At 44.0% G+C, this 18,731-nt stretch overlaps 1 protein-coding gene across 2 annotated transcripts in view; it reads left to right on the top strand.

The window, feature by feature from the left end:
• LOC104146066 (cysteine-rich protein 3-like) overlaps positions 1-18,731 on the top strand; it is a 43,928-nt gene that overhangs the window by 9,492 nt on the left and 15,705 nt on the right. For both annotated transcript variants that reach the window (XR_011137843.1, XM_009677941.2), the window contains exon 2: positions 10,235-10,329. Coding sequence is in view for 1 of the 2 variants with exons in the window: in XM_009677941.2 (XP_009676236.2) it covers positions 10,235-10,329 (95 nt within the window). In the remaining variant the exon portion in view is untranslated. The remainder of the gene's footprint in view (positions 1-10,234; positions 10,330-18,731) is intronic.

Here is an 18,731-nt window from a genome sequence, read left to right as displayed (position 1 = left end):
AGTATATCTTGGTTCTAAGAACTATGGCTACCTTTTATTAACAGGGACAAAAGACAAGTTGCAACCACCAGCCCAGAAAACGTGTTTATTAAGCTGAAGACTAATCCCTTTTACTCCACTTGAGTAATATCTCATTATTCTATTGGAAGAAAGGGAGAAAGTACTGAATTCAAGTATTGAATTAGAGGAAACTGTGAGGGTGACAGAGCACTGGAACAGGTTGCCCAGAGAGGTAGTGGAGTCTCCTTCGCTGGAGATATTCAAAACCCGCCTGGACACAATCCTGGGCAATATGCTCTAGAGGACCCTGCTTGAGCAGGAGGGTTGGACTAGATGATCTCCAGAGGTCCCTTCCAACCTCAACCATTCTGTGATTCTGTGAAAAGAAACCAGTGCAGACTTTCCCATGGTTCGTGTGGTGGTTAGGGGACAAGGAGTGGAGGGTAATGCCCGAAGGGGCTAAAGGGAAGAGTTCCCTGTGGGAGCAGTGTGAATAGGGTGGAAAGAGAGAGCTGGCACCTTGGCCAGCCTGTGGAGAGATACATATTATATCAGGAAGTGTTTAGTTCAGAGTCTATATGAATTCTGAACATGTGATAGTCACAACTAGATTTTATTTAATAGGAAGTGGAGCCCTCTACAGACTCCTCATGCCAATGAGCGCTTGCTGCAGGATGCGCTGACATACTAATGCTGCACCTCAAAAAGGACACCCAAATGCCCATTTTGTTCTGAACAGCCTCCATGCTGAGGTTGTGCGTGGAGGTTAAGCATTTGTAAGTTTTATTGCCTCATGGTGGACGGGGACAGGAGAAAAATTCTAATGGATTTTTGCTATCAACATTATATAGGCACTGTTTTAGGCTGCAGGTAATCCCCAAAAGTTAAAAATAGGAGGCATGCAGAGGTACTAGAATACTGTCCTCAATTTTTTATTGCACCAGCCTAGCCTACATCCATCTGAGATGGGTCTGTGTTGCAACATTAACTGTAGAATTGACGATTGGAGACACAGAATTAAAATGATTTGCTCAAGGTCACAGAGGGAGTCTGTTGCAGACAGACTGAAATCCAAAGAAGGCCATATGCCAAAAGATAAAACATCACAGAACGGGCACTATCTTCTACTCTTGAAGAAGGAACTCGATTAGAAGAATCATTGCCCAGAAGGCCACTTTGAATCAGTTTGTGTCATCACAGTTTTCTTACCTTCAGCTTTCCTGTTGTCCAGATGCAGATGTAAACCACAGTCCACCTCCTCGCTGCCCTGACTGTCGCAGGGTGTAGATGTTCAATACCCTTGGGTGCCAGCACTCCAGTCAGCTGACTGTAGCATCTGTGGAGGCAGACACACAACTTCCATGTTTAGTTGCACAACTTAGTCCCTATCCATGACACTGTAGCCCTTAGTTTATTAATGAGGAATCTTTCTCACCGGCAGTCACAAATAATTCACACAAGGCCTGCTTCTGAGCGACCACCCTATCCCTTTCAGTACTTACCAGGAACGCATGCCAGTAGTGCTCTTGGAGTCTTCTACCATAGACGGAGGATTCCTTGCATATCGGTTTCCTAGGGAGCTTAGAGGACACCTCAGAAATGCCAGCAGGAAAATGATGTAAATATTTAGCCAGTAACATTGTCATTCTTCATTATAGAGTTTTCAATATCCAAAGGGCTCTCTGTATGCATGGTAAGAATGAGAACTTGCCCTAAAGAGCTCAGAGCACTCATAGAGGAGAATGAAAAACTGAAACAGAAATATACAGAGATAAATGTTCTTCCCATGATCACCAAGTGGGTTAGCTGACAGTAACACATTAGTCCCAGACATTCTTATCACACTTCTCCTGTGCAGTTTCTCCTACCTACGCTGTACATAGGAGAACAGTGTAATTCTCCCTGTTTTACAGAGGTAAAAGCTAGGGCAGAGGAGAACTCAGGCCATGTTGCAGGCCAGCTGCAGAACCAGTATTAAAACAACATCTTTTGCACTGCCCATCTAGCTAAATACCAGACCGCAGCTGTTTCTGCCACCATCTTGTGTTTACCTTAGGGAAGCATAGTTATCCAAGAGGACAAAAAAGTTGTTAGGAAGAGACTTTTGGTAAAGGACACACAAAATAGAGAGTCACAAAATGGAAAGTAGCAATGTTCCTACCATAAGAAGATCACTGTAATATGGACCAACCTACCATTGCACAGGTCTGATACAGATGTACATGCCAGATTAAATGCAGAATGGGTATAGTCCTAAACTGTCGTTATGGGTCTGTATTGCATCAGGACTTTGTGCAAAGCCAGGCCGATATCACAGTGGCCCACCTGAGAGACGCAGTCTCTGGGACACCACAGAAGCCACATATTCCAACAGAGCATCAGGTTTTGGCACAGGCAATGTTCGCAGCCTGAACAGATTCTCTCCTACGCCGGTGCTGTTCCTTCGACCTGAGTAGAGTCACAGTTACTGACGACAACATAGATGAAATCAGGAACACACTCTCTAAATCCAGATGCTTAGTGGTAGGATAAAATAAACAGAAAGCTCTGGAAAACGCTACTTTCCTGCACGCTGCACAAATAAATAATTAAAACCTTAGCCATGAAGACTGAGAGGCAAACTTTTGATGGATAGTGTGGAATTTTAACCTTATGACCTGGCCACTCCTATGACTAGGACCAAAGCTGTTACATCATATCCTACTAAAATGTGCTTTATTTTCCACTTCACAGGGAAATCACTCTGGATTTGCCTTTGGTATTTAGGCCAGCGCGCAGGTGCAACAGACATATACCACTCTGTCTAATGCAGATAGCATACTACAGACTTATTGTGTGAGGCATGTACTACACCATGGCATTACTCTGCGACAGCATATGTATTTATACAGTTCAGATTCAGCACAGTGAGCAAATCGCTACTGCACAAATTAACAAAATGATGGCAATGCTATCTGTACAGTTTCTGTATTCCATATAAAAGAAAAAAGTACTCATCTCAATTGCTAAGTACAAGAAATGTGTTCCTTAAGCTGTACAATATATTTATGGTGCACCAAATATGCATACCAAAACAATGCAGACGGCATGTCATACTTTTATTCTTCAATACACATACTGTTTTACAGCAACGTCAGTATTTCATTCCCTAAAACTATAAATAACTTTGGTACATAAGAAAGTTATGGAAAAACAGGACTGAGACTTTCTGATCAGTCTTGAATTCCACACACAGCCTCAAGTCTGCAGGATGTTTGCATTAGGTATAGGGTGGGGTTCTTTTCTCCATTTATAAAGAAAAGAATGAAAGAAATATTTGCTTAGGTGCTGTGTGTGCTGCATACTGTCATCATGAGCAGGTATTCACAATAAACTCTGATATTTTGAACCTCCTGACTATATGATCTCTTTGGTGTTGGATGATTTGAGGAGTTCCTTGGGAAGAACTTGAAAACCAGCAGCTATAATTTGCTTTTGTTTTGGATCACTAGTTGTGCTCTCCTTTATTCAACGTTGATACACAATGAACCAGATTTTTGGCTAGTATATCCCAGTTTAGCTTCACCACAGTTAATGGAATGTTCCTGATTTACCCCAGCAGAACAATTCATTGCTGCTTATTTTATGATAAATACAGTTTGGGCTATTTCAGGAATAAAAATACCAATATCAGCAGTTTCAGGAGAATAAGTTTTAGAGGGAGAAAAGGTTATAATGCATGTTTTACATGGCAGTCCTCCCTTACTCTGGAAAAGATAGGTTCTTTTAGCTAGGAAGACTATGGCCATAGTCCTCTTTTGCAGTCTACCAGCATAGCCGCAATTAGGGCTCTGATCCATGATGATGTCCTGAGGACAAAGCAAAACTGCAGTAAAGCTGAATCCTGAATTCTAAGATCTGACAGAACCAGATCACTAGAGGAACAATGTATTGGGAAGGATCCATAAAACTCCAGTGGAGGATAGTCACCCTGAACGATCCTCCAGGCTACAGCCTATCCATACCTAAGTGACGGCTGCTCCGGCAAAAGACCAGACAGTCAGTTTCCTACAACTTATGAGCCAGGGTATACTTACAGTATATTTTTCTTTCTTCAAATGATTAGTTCCTTATCCCACAACAATACTGTGCAACGGCAGTATTGCGCATGAAATGTAGCATGTTTCATCATGCCTGACTTCCTGTAGAGCACAGAAAGCGCGATCCAAACCAGGCAGCACGTATGGAAGGCTGGATCTGAAGCCCTGTGTGGGAAATGAATCCCGGGAGGGCCAGTCTGTGGAGGTCATGCAGGCCCAGTCCTCCAGCCCGCCTTCGGGCAGAAATTACCCAGCCATTTTATTTTTGATCAGCTATTCTGCTCTATTTAGTCCCAATAACTCCCTCTTGTGGACACTGTATTCTGGAATAACAGTGGTTTTATTGAAGAGTGATTACCTTCCACAGTTATTCTCTCCCTCCCTCCCCCATTAGCACCCAGACAGGGAGATATTCAAAAATAGCTGAACTGGAATAGTTTTCCTTGAATAGCCGTGCGTGCTGCTTTTCCTTTGAATCCTTCTAGTCAGTTGAATTTAATGGCAACAGATTTCATCATATTATGAAGACAGTGCTGATAAAGAATTGTTGTCATGGCTGAATTTTGAACACAAATTACATACATGTTGTGGGACAAATGGAGAGATAAAATTAAAGAGTGATTTCCCCTGTCAAGCAATTATCCCCCTCTCACTAATAGAGAGTGAAGATAAGTTTTCCTTATAACCAATTAAAATCACTTTCTCTGAGAACCTGAAGCTGACTTCTTGAAGTCTCATCAAGGAAACTGCAACTAAATCTGATAAAAAATAGTAATTGCTTTTCACAAACTTAAAGAAGACATTTTTGAGACACACTTATGAGCACATTTCAGAGGTTTTGACAAAAAAAGAGAAAAAATAAAAAAGAAGCCTAAAAAATGGTTGCCACAAAACTTTTGAGGCCATTCACTTAAAGAAGCACCATTTTTACAAACTCCATAACATATTAGGTTATATTAGGTTAAAAGTCATTTTTTAAAAAAAGATCTTATGTGTTTTAATTCAATTCTAACTAAAACTATGGGAGCCAAAATGGTGTATCAGAAATGTTACTTTACTCAATTGATGTGAAAATTTTGAAAAAATATGCTGATTTGTACATAGTCCTGCTAGGCTGCAAGAGAAGTATGTAAGGTACAGTTATAAAATACTGCTGTTTTCTGGAGACAGTAGTTATTCTGAATGAATTCTGTCTTCCCAAGTAGTCTTCTAATTTCTGTTAGCATACATGTATTATTGCTTTAAATTTATAGCAAGAAGCCAGGAAGAAGTATAGTAAGAAAAGGGCTAGAAAGAAGCTAGATGGTGAGACAACTCAAGGCAGAGAGTCCTTAAGATTAAAAATGCTTGATTGATTCAGACAATGTTCTTGTAGAGCTCTAGAAGACACGGTATGCTTCGATTCTTTTCCACTGCCATACGACACTCATTTTTTGATATTAAAATTGTCCTCCCCTGTTAATGAGTCTTGGAAGAACATCAAGAGCTGCTAGAAGTAAGTGACTCAGGAGAACTTTGTGCTCATACAGGTTTCTCCCTCCTGTTCCATTTATTTTATCAAGTGGATTTATGTTGAGCAGCATTCAGCCACAGAACAAGATGCCAAGGCTCTGGATGCCTTACAAGGTTATCTGTTTGTCAGAGTCTCTGTGCATTGACTGGCTTTCCTACTTTTAGGCTCTCCCAAGAGTTACTCTAAGCAGAAGGATTTGGAAATGGCAAGTGAGTCACACAGTAGGTGAACGAAGAGCCCAGAACGGAACTAAAGGTTGATGCTGTTCTCCTCCGTTACTACACAGTACTATGAATAATGGATGCCAATCATAGTGTTAAGCAGGTATCAGGGAAAGGAAAGGTATGCCATTTGTATGGCATATGTATGCCATTTGATTTCCAAATCCAGTGTGCATTTGCTATGTTCATGACCTTTGCTATGTTCAATTTCTTTGAATATGTGTGTATTTGAGCTGTCAGTGATAACGCTGGGGGAAACTCAACGCAAAGCTAAACTCTTCAAATAGTCACTGAGTGCAAAATAAGGGTACATTTTTTATTATGTTTTATTGCTAAACGTATTAGTGTGACAGGGGTCCACAATGATACCATACGACACTTAACAGACCTAAGTGCTATCTAAATCTTTGTAATAGATGATTCATCAACAGCTACAAACCAAGAATTATTTACAGAAGAAATCTGTGAGAGTGTCATAATTACAGACCAGAAAAATAGTGAAAATAAACACTGGCACTATTTGACAACAGCATCATTTATTGTTGCTCTACCTAATACAGATGTTAGTTTCAGTAAAATGGAGAATTTTATAATTAATAAAGTTTAAATTACTAGAGAGGGTTGAAAAATGCCATCAAAGTTATTCATGCCATGGAAGTTATAAAGAAAAATGTCTTCCTTAAATATTTTGTCAATTTGAATATTTTTCAGCCTGTTATAACACTATATTTGGCTATGATGGTTATGAAATTGGAAGTTTGAGGTACATAAGTATGTGTCTGATTTGAAGCATGCAGCTGGTCCTCTATAAATCACTTGATTAAAGCTCGGAAAGTCTGTAAATATTTTACTTGTCTGTATTTCCTGGATGCAATGCCCTCATAATATACAAATACTATAGAGAAGCATATCAGTGACAAGGTGAAATAAAAAATTTCCCCTCTCTTTTAAATTTCCAGCTTTTGGCCACTTATTATACTAAACTCTCTGCACAATCCAGAGAGAGCTGATCCGGAGTAGCCAGGGCTGCATGTTCCAGTACATGCTTCCAGTTTCAGGAAAAGCCGTCACTACTGAATCATCACTAGTGTGAACTTAACAAATGAAATATCCTTGAGAAGGTACAAAAATCCACATTACTTCAGGTTTCAGGAGATTATAGTGTCCATTCTAGCAGAGTAGCCCTCATATAGGGCATTGCATTAACTGCATTATTTTGCTTTGAGGCAAAAAATACGACCCTCATGCATGCCAGGGAGCTCGGAATGAAATAACCTTCTAAAACTGCACTGGATTCTTCAAGGGAAAACTGAGGAAGCTTTTTCCTGAAGTTTTGCAGATGTAGACCTATATTTCACCTTGACTTTAATAACCATTTTTCTGAAATATGGATTAATTTTTTAAAATTTTGTCAAGAAACATCTTCCTATTTGATATTGTTACAAATATACCTCCACCGCCTCGGACAGCAATAGTAACAGAGACAATGATCAGCTAGCTGATTGACTAGCTGAAGTTTTGTGGAGCACACTATTATGGAGTAATGCAAGCAGCTCTCCTCTGAAGATTTCTGCGTTGTGAGGACTAGTTTTCCTGGCAGCGCATTCTTATGCAGTGAAATGGTAAAAGATGTGGTTCCTCTGATCTGAAGGAGGGTGATGTGACAGCTCAGTTAGTTAGAAAAGAGAGTATTCATGGCAATAAGTAGGAGCAGCTGACTCTTGGGTGACTGGTCATATTCTCCACCTGCATCTTTGTCTGGCAGACTGAAAAATCCTATCATAGGATCCCTTAGACCAAACTGTCCAAGTCATATGACCTTATTTATAAAAGATGCTTTTACTAGAGCAAAGGGGAAGAGGGAAAGTGCTGTAAACATTTTGTACTTGGCTAGATGACTGAATTTTTGAAGAAGCTCTGCAGTATATAATTGTGACAATACCTTACTGCTGTTTTATCAATAAGGAAAATGCAGCATGCTTGCCCAATATGTACCCAGCAAGCCAGACACACAAATGACAGTACATTAGTCTTGCTGATGTCCTTCTTATGTGGCCACAGATATCCTTTGCTGGAGCACATCCTTCCCTCCCCTCCCCACCAAAACATTTTCCTTTAAGTATCAAACTGTGAGATTTACAAAAAAATCACAGTGTTTCAGAACAATCTCAACTCAGACAGCAAAACCACTGGCACATTCTCAATACCATAGCATCTCTAATCACTTTTACAGTGAGGTTTGAGGAGTGGGCTCCAGTGCTGAGTGCTTTTTATTGTTGATTATCATACAGAGGAGAACCTTTTAATGACAGACAGTTACCCTGAGAAGGGGAATTAGAACTGGAATGGATAGATTTACTGCTTACCTTGTGTTTGTCAGTAGCTGGGAACGCTGTCCTGCCTACTGGAAAGGGGAAGCTCTGAGCCTGCTCCAGATATCTCCAGCATCTGTGCCTGAGGGACACAGAAACAATAGCTACAGAAACAGCACTTATAAACTGAAGGTCCCTTTGCTCAGCCATTGTCTGTGGGGATACCACTGGGTCCATACACCCCCCTAGACTCATTCATGTACAGAATAGGGCACTATGTGTGAAGATATTCATTTTCTCCTGCCAGTAAGCTTGTATATGGGGGTCTGGACTCATTAGAAGTAACCAGGCAGAAGACTGAAAGGCACCTCCCCTTGGAATTACTTCAGGATCAGTTGAGAAGCCATGAGGAGTGATCAAGGGGATCACTTCATAGATCAGGGGCTCTTTAGAGATTGCACAGAATAATGTCTGTGACCCATTTTCCTATTCTGTTCATGGAGTACTGGTGTCAAACATCATCATTGTCTAAGAGAGGGTTGGTTCCAGCTCAACAGCTGCAATTGTAAGATTTCCTATAGTTTTGGATCACCTTTCAGATCAGTTATTGTTGAACGGTGCTTTTCCTCATCTGCAGGTGGAGGGCAGGAGTTTGGAGTTGCGGGGGATGCACAGAAGGGAATAGGTTTATGTCAGAGGAGAGGTGTTGCGTGGTGATGAACCTTTGCTGCTCAGTGACTCTGTCATTGTCTACAAGGTCCTTTAAACCAAACCTTTCAAGGAAACACCTTTATCCCATCCAGCATCTGATCAGAGTGGCTGTGTATGGATTTGAGTCCTAGCTTCCCCAGAGTTTAAGGAGAATGGATTTAGATTCACTGAAGCTCTAGGATTAGTCTTGGGCCTCATTAGCACCACCGCTGCCTGCTTACCTCCATTCACAAGAGCAGAATTCAGGAGATAATGAGTAGGGGATCCCACAGTTCAAAATCTAGCAAGTTTTATAAGCAAGAGAACAGCAGTTGTTTCAGATCCCATCATTGTGTCTGGGCAACCCGGTAATATTAGTGGAATAAATCAGTATACTTCTGCTTAGACTAGCAGTCCTTGACAAAAGGGCTTCTGACTGCTGCCACTGCTCTATCCCTGGAGCTTCTGCAAGTCTAGGGGAGCTGAGGGTGACATGCCCATGCCACGGGTATTGTGTGAGCAGGACTGTTATGTGCACACTGTGAGAGCTGAGGGCTCCCACCTGCTGACCTTACTCTTGTCCATCTGTACTGGTCACCTGAGGAAGCATTAAAGCATTGTGACAAATAACTGGGCCTTCCTGGTTTACATCAGAAGGCTATGAGGGCACTTGCAAACTTCTGGCAACACAAGGCATCGTTCACAGTGCTTTCCTTCTCTGCTTTGTGCAGCATGTAGCCAATTTTCTTCATTTACTGTTTTAGGGTAACAAGAACATTGTCTGGGGAAAAAAAAGAAGTAGACTTAGAAAGATGTCTCTGCATCAAATCAAATTCCTTGTGTTACTATGGAACCTGGTCCATTAGTAAGCTAATAAACACTGCCTTCCTCTTTAGCAGTTTCACTGAGGAAGATCAGATATATGTCTGTTTCAGAGACATACACTAAGTAGTAATAACAAGGCATTCAAGTACCCACTGTATCTTTCTGGGTGCCTTGTTATTCCTATTAAAAAGCACACCAAGAAATCATCTAAATCGTGTGAGAAATCATGCTAAATAGTGTGAGAATTGGAAAGCAACTCTAGAGTATGTGACCAAAATATCCACACAGCTGACCGAAATGAAGATGAAAGAAGATATTTATCCTGGCTAGAATGTGAATTTTTCAAGGTTTAGCATTTAGAAAGAGTAAACTTCAAACAGACAGTGGCACAGCAGTGCTGATAAAACTAATTCATGGAAAAAAGTCAAATTGTCCCTGTGTTAAAGATTCTAGCTTTGCATTGATAATGAGGGAAAAGTTCTGCCTCCCTCCCTTTCTTTGGCAGGTAATTAAACAGCTCAAAGATCCATTTCACATGCACTTTGCTATTAATGAGGTATTTGGAGTATAATTATCCTTCTCTTCTGTTAACAGCTGAGAGGAAGCGTTCCCTAGGCAAAGACTACCACCCTCTTTGCCTGAAGTGCTACCTGTGCAAACGGCAGCTGAGCCCTGGCCAGCACGCAGAGGTAGGAAATAAACTCTCCATCTGACAGGCTCAAGGAATTATTGCAGTCCTTAACGATGTCCCCCGATCCCTGTTTCAGAGGGCTGACTCATTCTGGGTTATACTGAGGGCTGCATGTGGCATGTTTAGAAGTTTTTTTGTGGCGTAAGAGATGAAAAGAGAAAGGCTGACAGAAGGTGGGCATTCACTACAAGTAGCAGACAGATTAGAATTGTGACAATGTGGAGGTCCAACAATCGCTTGCTAAATATACCCTGCTTGCCATAGCAGCAAAGATGAAAGCATTGGGTGTCTGTCATGCTGAACAGGCTTGCAGCCACCCCCAGCCAGAAGGTGGACAGGATGTGTGCACCACAGGCAGCCTTGTGGTGAACTGAGCACAGGGATGGCATGCTTTTCCAGATCTGGACAAATACCTTTCTGTAGTGGTATATATTCACAGAAGAAGGTTGATCTGTCAAAACTAAGGGGAAAGGGAAGCATTTCAGTGATTTCGCCCCCCCCCCCCAAAAAAAAAAAGCTCTTCAAAAATCTTTACAACTGTTGAAAGCACATTCTATGTTTTTGCAAAAATAGTCCATTTTTTTCAGATTGAAATTTCTATTTTGAAAGCAAAGCTAACTACAAGGGGAAAAAATAATTTAGAAGCAAATGAAATAAATGAGACAGTTAGTTAGTTAAAAAATACTCAGACAGATAGTTTCAAGTGAGTGAGGAACTTTTTAAAATCTAGATCATCAGCAAGCAAAAGCTATCCAGGTTGCTTTTTTGTTAAGCTGCAGGCAGAATGGTTTTGAAACCCTGGCAGTTTTTCCGGAAAAGAAAACTATTTTCTTCCCAGTGTTACACCCTGGGAGAATCAGAGAATGGGCCAAAGGAAGAAGGGGGCAGCTTACAAAGGGAGATGTGAGAATACTCCGTGGGGTTTGAAATATCTCAAGAAGTGTGGTTCCCTCCCCATCCACAAACACAGTGGACTAAAGTCTCAGGAATATTTTCTTAGTTGATGCCAAACCTGATGGTCCCTTGTGAGCTCTGCAGAAGCTATCAAATTGATCAGGTTCTTTGACAAAAGAAGGAAGTAGTGGAAATGAGTTATGTGCAGCTGTCTGCTGCCAATGCGAGCTACTGTCCCAAGGCAAAACATTTGCTATAAATTTAAGAGACTCTTGGATCCAGATACTCAGCTACCTGCTGATATAGAGAAGGCCACCCAGTCTCAAGACCAAAAGGACTCCAAAGTCCCTTAATTTCAGAAGAGCTAGGTGCTGAGTTACTTCACGTTTCACTAAGTTCCTTAATCCCAGTATTGTGGTGTCTCCTCTTATCACCATTTTCTTTTTCCATTTCTGTAATTAAACAATGTCTTGACATTTGTTTTAATACATTTTCTAAGATCTATCTCAACCCATCTTTGGCAGCTCCTCCTTCCTCTGTGCTTGGCTTCCAAGGTGTGTCAGTCTTGCTGCTAAGTCTCAATTCCATTTCAAGTAAGGTTACCTGCATTTTCCCCGTATTTCTGTGAACACAGTAACTCACACCGTTAATTATGAAGTCCTTTCTCACAATTCCCCCTCAATACCTAACCTTCCCTCCTTAGCATAAGGTTTCATCTCTGAGTAAAGAAATTCTAGGATTTTTTTTTCAGGTCCTTGACACCCCTGCAGTCTGTATTCCTGATGAAATGCTAACTGCACAAAGTCTCTGCCCTTTTGGAAGTAAAAGCTTCATCTTTCCATTGTAATCAAGTCATCTTACAAATAGTTCCTTTATACATTATTTTCTATGACTTGCTTCCACGTAAGAGCCTCTTGGTTTATCACATTCTCTCAGACGACTCTTTTGGTTCTCCAGTGTGCTCTCTGCTTTGTCACAATCCCGACAATGCACCAGCCTGGCTCTTTCAGTGCGGACTTTACAACCTCCTTAGGTCCTCCTTTTCTAATCAGGTGGCTGAAGCCTGTTCTGCCATTTTTACTGACAGTGTGACCAAAACGAGCAAAATTGCAGGGCAATTGTACATCAGAGGCTGAGAGAGATGAGGCTTTCTCCCACTTACTGGAGCTCTCTCTTGTGCAGTATTCTGAAATCGTTTATCCAAAGTTACATGAGAGCCAGGAGGTGGTCACTGAGGCAGGCAGTTGTCCGACGAGTGTTTTGGCTCCAACCTTTGAGGGTACCAGTAGGGGACAATCTGCGCAGCTGCTCTTTGAGCAGCCTTTTCATTTGCTCTGTCAATCCCGCCCCTTGCGGAGGGTTGGGTATGTGGTATGTCCAGGCTATTCCTTACTCTCTGACCCAATTTTGCATGTCATTCCCTGTAAAATGAGAGCCCTAATAACTCTGGATTTCCACTGGGGAACCATATAACCCAATCAAGTCTTCTAATACCCTAATGGTGTGAGCCTAGGTAGCTGTGGTGCAGGAGTTGGTGTACAATAGACCAGAGCAGGCATCTGCAGTGGTCAGGACATATCTGTGCCACTGGCTCTCCCGGAAGGGTCCAGTATAATCAAGTTGTCACACCTTTTGCCCTCTGCTGATACAATGCTTTTTGGTTCTCAGCCACAGCAGAGCTAATTGAAGGCTGCCTGGCCCATTTTGGGGCCAGTAGCAGCTCCCCCTCCATGCACGCTGCCGGTGGGGCAGTGGGTATTGCTGGTCCCGCCTGCGCCCTCTCCAGGCTGCTTGCCGCACTCCCAAACCACCAGGGACCATGTACGCTGCTCCGGCTGCAGCTGCAGCCGCTGCTTGAGCAGCTCTGTGCTGGGGTCACTGTCCACCTCCTGCCATGGCATGCCTGCTTGCAGCAGGTGGTGTAACATAGTGCCATGATTCAGCGTTTCCTTCTGTTTCATATTTAGCCACCTGTTTCCCAACTTCCTGTCTCTGCTAACAGAGGACACCTCTGCTGACTGAGATAGCAGCACTGCAACTTCCCCCATCGTACCCGCCGCCTGCCCGGTCACGGGTAGCACCATCGCTTTAAGATGGAGGGGGATGGGCAGTTCACAGTATCTTAGTCTGGATAATTTTGCTCACGGGGATCTGATCCAGTCTGGTAAATTGGGGGAATAAATTCCAGGCAACATTTCCAGTTGCTGCAGTTTATTCCTGCTGTGATAGCAGTCCACCTAGTAAGCCCATCATCAACGTCCGCAGCGGTCGGCCAGGTTAACTGCGCTGTGCCCAACACCCACTCCACCAGGGAAGAGGAAACACTTTCGTTTTGCTGCTGTGGGGTATGGAGGGTGTTGCGCAGCCTGGGATCCTGGAATAAGCCCCCATCCTATCAAGCTCCTCTCTAGCAAAATAAACTGCAGCTGCCCCATCTCCCCACAACCTTAACAGCCACTCTAACAACCCTTCCCGGGGCTGTTGCCTGCAGCACCCCTGCATATCCTGCAGCTCTGATGCTTTAAAATCATGCATAGTTGTGGTTCCTTGCAAACTGGCTACGTTCGGTCCTGTAAGCTGCTGCTCTACCAGCAGCCAGGCAGCTACATCCCCCTCATGCTCTGTGTCTGACCCTGAGCTGGGGGAGCTTGTCAGGGTCCCAGATATTGCCATCCCAAGTTTCCAGATCCCAATCTATTTTTCACACCAATGCCTGCACAGCCAGAGGATGGACATCTTGCTGCCTCCACTGTCACCGCTGCGATTTGTAATGAGGGCGGCCAAAACAGTACACTCGTGGTTCAGCTTCTCGGCTCAGTCCATGGTTGCAATTGCAACATCTCGGGTCAGCTGGCGAGCCTCCTTAGCGGCTCTGAGATCACTTTCCAAAGGCTCATTTCACTGGTGCTGCGTTAGCAATGTCTTATCCAGGATGTGAAGCGCAGTTAGCAAGATCCATTCCAGATCCCCCACTGCCTTTCGCACCACCAGCCCTGCTTTTCCCAGCCTGAGCTTGGAAATGCATTCCACAAGCTACTCTAGGGACCCCCTGGCTCACTCTCTAGCTCTGGCCATGCTGTGAGGGTGACCCAACCCACCAGCTTGCGAGCCGTCGATGGCCATCGACCCATAGCAGGCCACCTGGAAATGCAGCTCCCCACCTCCCCCTTGTCCTCTCATCCACAAAGAGGCACCTTCACACTGGTACCCTGCCGACTCTGCCAAGTAGCACCACAAGATGGCCAAGAGAGGGTTGGACACTGGCAGAGAGAGACACTCAAAGTTCGTCAGGGGTTAAACAGGATAGATTTAAAAAAGGACTTACACTCCAAGCTGCATAGAGAGCCACGGGAACCACGCGGAGAGGTCACTGATAGGAGGCTGCTGGAAGCCTGGATTGTATGCATGGTTCAGATGCCCAGGCAAGACTCGACCCATTGTATCCTCAGGGCCCCTTAAATCTACCAGAACTATTTCCTTATCTCAGCTGTGCTAACCTTGAGTAATCACTGTCTGGGAAGCAGCTAGACATTGTTGACAAAATGAAATAGGCATGCCTGGCCCTGATAGGAATTTGGTCAGTGTGTAGTTTCACACACTGAGCCTGCTACCACATACTCTGTGAATCACTGACTCCTTGCCAGACCTTCTGCAGGTGTTCTCACTATACATGGGAAACCATCACTAATGTCACCCCCTTCTAGCATAATTATCATATTTCTGGGTTTGCAGCCCTTGTGGTGGAAGCATGGAGAGCTCCCTTAAGTCGTTCCCTCTCCCATACTCTTACTCAGCCCAGCCCCAGCATCTGTTGCCTCCAGTGAAACTGAAGTCTCTGTAGCATGCAGAGGTAGGAGAAGAGAAGAGACAGAGCTGTCTAGCTGGGAGCCTAGGTTAAGGGCTGCCCAGGAAGCTGCAGAATGGGTAAAGTGAGAGCTCTTGGAGGAGAAAGTTGGAGGTACCAAGGGGGCACATGTTTGGGGGTAGGTGTATGGGGAAGGGGAAAGATTGTGTGAAAGGGGAAAATCAAAGAGTTGCTTCCCATGTTGGGGGGTGGGGGTTAGGGTCTATTTAAGAGGCACAGAAGCATTATGCGTGTTCCTGGGTGTTGCAGGTTGCTGTTGCTTTCTTTAGTATTACAGTGGAAGCCCCTGCAAAAAGTTATTTCTTCTGTCAAAAATATAGATGAGATATATGCTATGCCACCACAATAATCTAGATAGGTTCGTGGGACATTGAGAAGCCCCAGCAAAAATGCTGTCTCTGCTTCCTGTTCCAGAGACAGGCTGGTGCTCATATTGAGCATGTGTTAATGCTTTTTTGTTGTTGTTGTTCTGGAAAAGTTATCTAGTTCTGCTAATCCCTTCGAGATAAGACTTCTGTTAAATTTACTGTAGTAAAATCTGGAGGATTACTGCTTTTCCAATGATAAAATAGCAGAACATGCTAACAGAAAGTACTGTACTGCACTCATAGTTTATAAGTAGTTGTTCCTGCAATTTTAATGCAACCATTGTTTTCTTTATTGTCAAGCAAAGCCAATAAATTAGGAATAGTTTATTTTCTACACTAGTCACATCTATAGAGTGGCTGCACATCTAATTCCAAAAGCCGGCCTCTTTCTTGAGGTGTGTTGAATAAGCTGATTGATACTTAAGATCATCTCCAAGCTCAAGAGTAATTCATCCTGACAAGCAGGAAATCAAGCAAAGGCAGCAGGAGGCTTGCTTGCGTGGATCAAGGAGTTCCTGACTACGTTCAGACATAAAGATGAAGTAAACGAGGGGTGGAAGCAGGGACAGAAGACTCGGAAGGAATATAGAGACACTGTCTAAGCATGCGGGGATGGGATTAGGAAAGCCTGTTTGGAGTTGAATCTGGTGAAGGACATGAAGGGCAACAAGAAAGGCTTCTACAAGTACATAAGCAGCAAAAAGAAGGTCAGGGAAAACATGGGTTTTCTGCTTTCACGGAGCAAGGTTCTCATGACAAAGGACGTGGAAAAGGCCAAGGTACTCGATGCCTCATTCACCTCAGTCTTTACTGGTAAGATTGTCCTCCAGGAACTGCAAGCCCCTGAGACTAGAGGGAAAGTATGGAGCAATGAGTACTCACCCTCAATGGAGGAGGATCAGGGCAGGGAACATTTAAACAAACCGGACATACACAAGGCTGTGGGCCCTGATAGGATGCACCCACAAGCACTGAGGGAACTGGCTGATGTCACTGCAAAGCCCCTCTTGATTATCTTTGAAAGGGCATGGCAAGTGTCACCCCTGTCTTCGAGAAAGAGCAAGAAGAAGGATCCAAGGACTTGCAAGCTGGTCAGCCTCACCTCAACCCCTGGGAAGGTCATGGAGCAACTACTACTGGAAACAGTTTCCAGACACTTGAAGGACAAGAAGGTGATCAGGAGTAGTAAGCATGGATTTACAAAGGGGAAATTATGCTTAACCAACCTTATAGCCGTCTACGATGGCATGACTGACTTGGCGGATGAGGGGAGAGAAATGGATGTTGCTTACCTTGACCGCAGTACGGCTTTTGACACTGTCTGCCATAACATCCTTGTAGACAAGCTGATGAATTCTAGGCGAGATGAGCAGACAGTGAGGTCATTTGAAAACTGGCGAAACTGCCAGTGGATTCAAACTGCCGGTGGAATCAAACTGGATTTGAAAAGTCAGCAGCACTACTGAGGCCAGTCACTAGTGGTATCCCCCACTGAGGCCATTACTGTTCAATCTCTTTGTTAATGACCTGGATGGTGGGACCGAGTGCACCCTCAGCAAGTTTCTAGGTGATGCAAAACTAGGAGGAGTGGCTGATAACACCACAGGGCTGTGCTGCCATTCATAGGGACCTCAGGAGGCTGGAGAAATGGGCAGAGATGAACCTTATGAAGTTCAACAGAAGGAAATGCAAACTCCTGCACTGGGGAGGAAGCTTTGCAGAGAAGCACCAGGGAGTCTTTGTGGGCACACTGAACACGAGCCAACAAAGTGCCCTTGCAGCAAAAAAGGCCAATGGTATCCTGGGCTGCGTTAGGTAGAGCGTCACTAGCTGGTTGGGGAAGATGATCCTTCCCCTCTGTCAGCACTGGTGAGGCCACATTTGGAGTGCTGGGTCCGCAGTACAGGAAAGGCATGGATGCACTGGAGTATGTCCAGCAAGGGACCACAAAGATGGTTAAGGGACTGGAGAATTTGCCATACAAGGAAAGGCTGAGAGAGCTAGGACTGTTTAGCCTGGAGAATAGAAGGCTTCAGGGAGATCTTACTGGTATCGATAAATGTCTCATGGGATGATGCAGAGAAGCTGGAGCCAGATTCTTTTCAGTAGTGCCCAGTGGCAGGATGAAAGGCAATGGACACAAACTGAAACACAGGAAATTCCGTCTGAACATAAGAAAACACTTTTTTACTGCGATGATGGTTGAATATTGGAACAGGTTGCCCAGAGAGGTTGTGGAGTCTCCATCCTTGGGGATATTCAAAACCTGACTGGGTATGGTCCTGGGCAACCTGCTGCAGATGATTATCTGAGCAGGGGGGTTGGACTAGATGATCTCCAGAGGTCCCTTCCAACCTCAACTGTTCTGTGATTCTGTGATTCTTTCGCATGGAGAGGTCTACTCTGCATGCACACAGGAGGCCCACATGCAGATGGAAGGGCTACCCATGCCTTAACATGCCCTCCTTTCAAATACTGTTTGAGGCAGAGTGTATCTGTATGACCATGTAGCTTAGTATCGTGACTGTTCATGTTACCATCTGTCTACAACTATGATAGCTGATTTCACAAGGCAGCCCGTGAACGCTACCACTTTTCTGCCTTCAGTACTTAGTTGTAAAAGTTTTCCAGTAACAATTCTGCAGGCAGGGCTTGATTCTTAGAAGACTCTTGGGGAGAGGTGTCATGTATCTGCATGCTCTGGCAGATTCTGTAACACACCCAGCCATGCACGTATCTTATGTGAAGTCAGAATTTGTCCACTGCTATCCTCTTCAACTTGCCAGTCACTGAGGGCAACTGAGATAGCTGTGCGCTGCTCCTAGCCCTGCTCTACAAAATGCCCCATTCCTTCTGCATGTTATTTCCGGTTTAATGAAACAAAAATGTTGCACAGATCTTCCTAGTTTCTATCCAAAGGCTGTGGAGATGGGAGTGTGATTAGCCATTTACTGTCCTTCTGCTACTGTAGCAAGCTGGGGAGGTCTTCCAGTGGTCTTGCTGGGAGAGTGAAAGCAGGTGAGGCAGAAGACTGATGCGCTGCACAGGCACGCCCCTTGAGTGTATATGAGCACGCTGAGGAGCCAGACAGTTTTACTGGGGCCAAAGGGTGAGAGGGGTAAAGATAGGACAAGAGAAAGAGGCAAGACACTGGAACATGTTTTCTCTAAGACTTTTACTGCTTAGGCCGTGTGTGACAACACGGCTAAATGCTGGTGACAATGGTGGGACATTGTTCTCAGCCTGCCCATTGAGAGAAGAGCCAGTGTCTAC

This window comes from Struthio camelus, chromosome Z, assembly GCF_040807025.1.
Source record: "Struthio camelus isolate bStrCam1 chromosome Z, bStrCam1.hap1, whole genome shotgun sequence".
Lineage (NCBI taxonomy): Eukaryota > Metazoa > Chordata > Aves > Struthioniformes > Struthionidae > Struthio > Struthio camelus.
Note: the sequence above shows the minus strand (reverse complement) of the source record. Positions and strands in the feature narration are given on the sequence as shown.